The sequence below is a fragment of the Micromesistius poutassou genome, assembly GCF_964030765.1.
Source record: "Micromesistius poutassou genome assembly, contig: SCAFFOLD_2005, whole genome shotgun sequence".
Lineage (NCBI taxonomy): Eukaryota > Metazoa > Chordata > Actinopteri > Gadiformes > Gadidae > Micromesistius > Micromesistius poutassou.
This window is the reverse complement of record NW_028178315.1, coordinates 1-6,125: the sequence shown is the minus strand read 5'-3', so window position 1 is coordinate 6,125 and position 6,125 is coordinate 1. Positions and strand designations below refer to the sequence as shown.

The following is a 6,125-nucleotide window of genomic DNA, read 5'->3' as shown; positions in this document are numbered from 1 at the left end:
AGATTAATAAAAGTCGTATTAAAACAGTTTGGAGCATTGTTTTGATGCAGTGAGATGGGGTTTCGCACTGAATATCCATGGGAACGATAATGATGACGGCAACAACGACACTATTGCTAATAATCCTATTTCGTTTCATTTTGTTTTTTTTAACACATTTCACACAGTACAGTGTAGAAAAGTGCAGTTTAAAACGGATAAATAGACCATGCTATCATAATGAACGATAATAATTCATAGAGGACTTTAAACCCCATTCACGTGCTCAGTGATAACGCTGGGACCAGGTTGTGATGTTATGAGTAAGCCAGGAGATATTATTTTGAGTTATTATTACCCAAGGTGTTGACGTGACGGGCCTCAGCCTTCCCATTAACCCAACCCGTGCGTCACTCAGGCGCATCTCCATGGCAACCCCTCGGCAGCTGTTCAAATCTTCCAACATGACCCAGCGCTGGCAGAGGCGGGAGATCTCCAACTTTGAGTACCTCATGTTCCTCAACACCATCGCAGGTAAACCACCCCTTCCTCCACCCCTTCCACCCCTTCCACCGCCGCCGCCATCACCGACCGCGTCAAACCGGCAAAAACGCGACCAAATGACACGCAGAGCCTTCTGCCGCGAGGGAGGAGAAGACGAGGAGGAGGAAGACGATTCTCAAGGCTCAGTTATGGTCTCCACGTCGACGCGACGCGACGCAACGACCACGCAGACGCTTCGACGCAGTCGTGAACCTAGTTCTGGTTCCGCTTCTGCTTTTTTTAGTGAGCGGTACCAATCACAGCTCTCGGCTGCTGCGTCGCCTCGACGGAAGGTTACAGTTTTTCGGGAGGCGCACGTCAGGCCCCTTGCAAGGAGGGTCCGCAAGGACGTAGTGGGGCCGTTAGCCCGCTTGCGTTGCGTCGAAGTGGAACCATAGCTAATTCATTTCACTGGAGGGTGAAATGAGACTTAGAATCGTCTTCTTCTCCCTCGACGTTGAGCGAAGTAACGTCTCTCTCTCCGTGTGTGTGTGTCTGTGTGTGTGTGTGTATGTGTGTGTGTGTGTGTGTGTGTGTCTCTTTGTGTGTGTGTGTGTCTCTGTGTGTCTCTGTGTGTGGTCTCTCTGTGTGTCTCTGTGTGTGTCTCTGTGTGTGTCTCTCTCTGTGTGTCTCTGTGTGTGTGTGTGTGTGTGTGTGTGTGTGTGTGTGCCTCTCTGTGTGTGTGTGTGGTGTGTGTGTGTGTGTGTGTGTGTGTGTGTGTGTCTCTCTGTGTGTGTGTGAGTCTCTGTGTGTGTGGTCTCTCTGTGTGTGTGTCTCTGTGTGTCTCTGTGTCTGTGTGTGTGTCTCTCTCTGTGTGTGTCTCTGTGTGTCTCTCTCTGTGTGTTGTGTGTGGTCTCTCTGTGTGTATCTCTGTGTGTGTGTGGTCTCTCATCTCCTCTCTGTTTCTCGTGGTGCTTCCCCCCGGTGGCGGCTGCTGCTCCAGGGCGGACCTACAACGACCTGAACCAGTACCCTGTCTTCCCCTGGGTCCTCACCAACTACGACTCGGAGGAGCTGGATCTCACTCTCCCGGGGAACTTCCGGGACCTTTCCAAGGTGGGGGCGGGGGAGAGGGTTGCTACCCCGCTCCGGGCTGTTCGTGTTGTTTCCGCTGATAGGCCACAAACCGAGACAATAAGCATTAATAGAAACTCAGCTCGGCTCTCAGGGAACAGACGGTGCTTCAGTGGGTCTTTGTTTCGAGTCCCGGGCTGTAAGGCGGAGCTTCTCCCAGTCGGTAGCTGGGAGTCAGAACTCAAGGACCTCAGTCTGCAGAGTCTGTTCATGCTCACTGGCTGTTCTCACTGGCGGTGTGAGCTAGTGTAGCTCGGCTCGCTGGGTTAAGGGGGAGTGGGAGGGGTTAAGGGGGAGTGGGAGGAGTTGAGGGTGAGTGTGAGTGGTTTAGAGTGAGTGGGAGGAGTTGAGGGTGAGTGGGGAGGGGTTTAGGTTGAGTCTGAGGGGTTGAGCGAGAGTTGGAGGGGTGTAGGGTGAGTGGGAGGGGTTTTTGGGTGTGTCAAAAATTACGATTCTAGTAAACAAAGCGAGAGCTACGGGCTGGCCAGCAATTTTTATTTGTGTAATGTATCGGTTATAGGATGCGATTTAATTGACGACGTTATTGAAATGACTATGAAACAGCATAGACTACAGATTTGTCCAGGCTATTTTAAGCTAGAGACACCGCCGAGACCCGTTAAAGTCATAATATGCAAATTATTTTGGGGGAAACTAGTAACTCTTCCAGAGGCTACAGGGATGTAGGTTAAGTGCTCCGACTCTGCGGCAGTGAAAAGAAATCTCGTAAAGTCTGGGGGAGAGGAGGAGGGGGAGGAGGGGGGGGGAGAAGGAGGGGAGGAGGAGGGGAGAGGAGGAGGGGGAGGAGGGGTGAGGAGCAGAGGAGATTTTAGTTGCGTTTATTTTATTTACGATTATCTGTTGCGATACCTGCCCTCGTCCGAGAGCATCAAATACAGGACATCAAACATGGATGAATAAAAATGTCATCGCCCGATAGTGTAATTACTCGCCCTCATGCAAGCAAGGGCTCAGCCCAATCAATCACAGCCGCGGATAATATTATTCACTTGAAGTTGTTGTTTTGAAATATTGATTCATAGCAGAAACTGGCAAGAAGACGTCTGACATTTTAAAATTCTCTGTCTCTGTTCCCCTCGGTCTCTCTCCCTCTTCCTATCTCTCCCCCACTCTCTCTCGCACTTCCTCTCTCATCCTCTCTCTTCCTCTCTCTCTCTCTCTTTCCCTCTGTCTCTTCCTCTCTCTCTCTCTCTCTCTCCCTCTACCTCCCTCTCCCCCAATCGCTCTTCCTCACTTTCTCTCTCCCTCTTCCTATCTCTCCCCCACTCTCTTTCTCTCTCTCTCTCTCTCTCTCTCTCTCTCTTCCTCTCTCTCTCTCTCTCTCTCTCCCTCTACCTCCCTCTCCCCCAATCGCTCTTCCTCACTTTCTCTCTCCCTCTTCCTATCTCTCCCCCACTCTCTCTTTCTCTCTCTCTCTCTCTCTCTCTCTCTCTCTCTCTCTCTCTCTCTCTCTCTCTCTCTCTCTCTTTCTCTCTCTCTCTCTCTCTCTCTCTCTCTCTCTCTCTCTCCCTCTACCTCCCTCTCCCCCAATCGCTTTTCCTCACTTTCTCTCTCTCTCTTCCTCTCTCTCTCTCTCTCTCTCTCTCTCTCTCTCTCTCTCTCTCTCTCTCTGTCCTCCACATTGGTTCTCCCTCTCTCAGCCAATCGGAGCGCTGAACCCCAAGCGGGCGGCGTTCTACGCCGAGCGCTACGAGACGTGGGAGGATGAGGGCACGCCCCCCCACCACTACACCACCCTGTACTCCACCGCCGACACCACGCTGGGCTGGATGCTGCGGATAGTGAGTAGCCCCGCCCCCCCGCTGCACCCTGTGGTGCCTGCGACCGTGTAGTGCTCAGACAGACTATAGCCGTTTCTCAATTCGCGTTCTCGTGTGTTCTCGTGTACTTGCGTTCTCGGTAAACGTCATCAGTGGTAGCCCAAGCACTGTTCCAATTCCAAGTACGCGAGTACTGTCGTAAAACCCGGAAGTGTTCTCGATGCGTTCTCGATGAGGCCGTTCTACCGAGGACGCATCGGAGGTGACTCGTGTGGACTTGGGACCGTTAAATATCCCAGAATGCATCATCGAGTCCGCTGCTGTTCCAATTGCAGAGTGCGTACTCGCGTTCTCGGAAGTCTGTACTTGAAAGTCCGGACTTGCCAAGTACGGACTTCCAAGTCCGCGAGAACGTAGTCTGCGTACTTGGTATTGAGAAACGGCTTATGTGTGAAGTACGGTCTGTGATCGGAAAGTGGATTGAACTCAATTCAATTTTTTTTAACTTAGGGGCATTGTCACTACCTGGAGCTCGCACTTAAACGGAGCCTGGGTCTGTTGAAGGTGGCATTGCTGTCTTTAGGCTGTGATAGCCATAGGATAGGATAGGTACATTGTTTTTTTTTTTTTTTGGTATTTACTGCTGTCAGTTGGGCTAGTTGTCTCGTGTTTTTCACCTTTGATTGGTAGTTTGGTAGCCAGCGTGCTTGTAAGGTTGGTTTGGACAGGGGCCTCTGAATATGTGTTTTCCTTGGATTTTGGCACAAGGGATTATAACTTCTGATCCTGTGTATTAATGAAATATTAATGAAATTAACGATATTTAGATACTTGATGCATGCGTCATAGTCGGGCCGGGTGGTACGGAGGATGTTATCGTCATGGTTATCATACAGCAATTTACGTTCAACCCCCAACATGTAAACAGATGTTCAGGTTTCATTCGTATCGTGCGATTTGCGGCGGAAATCCAGTTAAAGAATAAGCAGCTATTTAAGAGGAGCTCCCAGGACGGCCTCGAGCGGTGAGCGCCGAGACGTGTCTAACGAACTGCAAATCCAGAACACAACAAGTTCGATAAACACAAGCTCATTAACACTGGGAAACACAACTGCAAAGGCCAAAAACAGAGCCAAAATTAAAAACGCCAGCGCACAAATGAAAAAAACAACAACAACACAGATGCAAAAGCCCACCTCACAAAATGCAAATTTCACGACACAAATGCAAAAGCCACCGTGCCAAATACAAAAGCCAGAAGACAATTATAGAAGTGAGCGTCAACCTGTTCCTCCGTATCAAATGCATTCAGCACCCAGTATTCACTCAGCATAATAACACGGACCAATCAGAGGGTGCAGTGACGCGCCGTCCCCCAGAGAGGGCGCTGTTGCTCCGTCGGCAGAAGTGGTTCCTCATCCACAGTGTGTGTGTGTTCCTCCCTATTCCCCCGGCAGGAACCCTTCACCACGTTCTTCCTCAACGCTAACGAGAACAAGTTCGACCACCCGGAGAGGTCCTTCTCCGGCATCGGCCGCTCGTGGAGGAACTGCCAAAGAGACACGGCGGACGTCAAGGTAAGGGGCTACGGAGGCCCGGAGGGGACACACCTCAGGGGGCACCGCGGCGAGCGCCGACGGGAATGCATCACGACGTTAAGATACACCGATTAAGTGGTTAAGTGTCGGTAGAGCGTAGAACATAATATTAACTAAATAGTATTAATTAAAAATTTAATATATAATCTAATTAAAAACAACTATTATTGTTTAAGGTTTATTTGAATAGGGACGCGATGCAGAAACGTGGATAAGCTTGAGACTGTCATCTGATGTTTGCATCATATGTGTTTTTAGCCAAAGCTAATCTACGACACAAATTGACCATACATAACTACTATAGGCCTACACTAACTATTTTCTATTTTCTTTCTTTTTTAAGTATAATTATTGACAATTTCAACACAAATCATATGAACTAAAAAAAAAAAAAATCATGGAGAATTGGACAAATTTGTCAAATCCCAGAGAAACCCCAAAATCAGTCGGGGTCAGTCACTCAGTTCACACGGTCGGCCTGCCTGCCCGCGGTGACGTCTCTTGTCTCTTGCCGGTTGTCACGGTTACCAGGAGCTGATCCCAGAGTTCTACTACCTGCCCGAGATGTTCGTCAACAGCAACGAGTACGAGCTGGGCGCGCGGGAGGACGGCGTGCTGGTGTGCGACGTGGAGCTGCCCGTCTGGGCCAAGAAACCCGAGGACTTTGTCCGCATCAACCGCATGGTGAGGAGGAGGGGGGGTTCACCTGTTCACCGTTCACCTAGGGGGGGGGGGGGCGGCATTAGCATCAGGAGCTAGAGTGGGTCGGCCGGTAACCGCAAGGTTGCTGGTTCGATCCCCGGCCTCCTCCTCCTCCTGAGCTGAGTGTCGTGGTGGTGTCCCCTGAGCGAGACGCACCTCACCCTAATTGCTTCCTGACCAGCTGGCTGCTGTCTGCGTGGTTTGACTCCGCCGTCGGTGTGTGAATGTGTGCATGAATGGGTGGATGTCAGTCAACAACACTGTAAAGCGCTTTGGATAAAAGCGCTATATAAATGAGGACCATTAAATAAATAGGCACTATTGTCTGTGGTACGTCCTGGCACTTAATGTACGCACTTAATGCACGTTGTATTCATTCATTGTATTTAATTGTGTAGCATGTACCTAATTGTGTAGCATATGCATGTTGTGTAGCATGTACTTAGTT

At 50.0% G+C, this 6,125-nt stretch overlaps 1 protein-coding gene across 1 annotated transcript; it reads left to right on the top strand.

The window, feature by feature from the left end:
- Nucleotides 1–400: 400 nt before the first annotated feature.
- LOC311374629 (neurobeachin-like) lies at nucleotides 401–5,659 on the top strand (the record flags this gene model as incomplete). The annotated part of the gene is made up of 5 exons (XM_084490431.1): nucleotides 401–513; nucleotides 1,466–1,578; nucleotides 3,258–3,398; nucleotides 4,835–4,954; nucleotides 5,507–5,659. Coding segments are annotated over exons 1-5 (633 nt in total), but the record flags the coding sequence as incomplete, so codon positions are not given.
- Nucleotides 5,660–6,125: the final 466 nt, after the last annotated feature.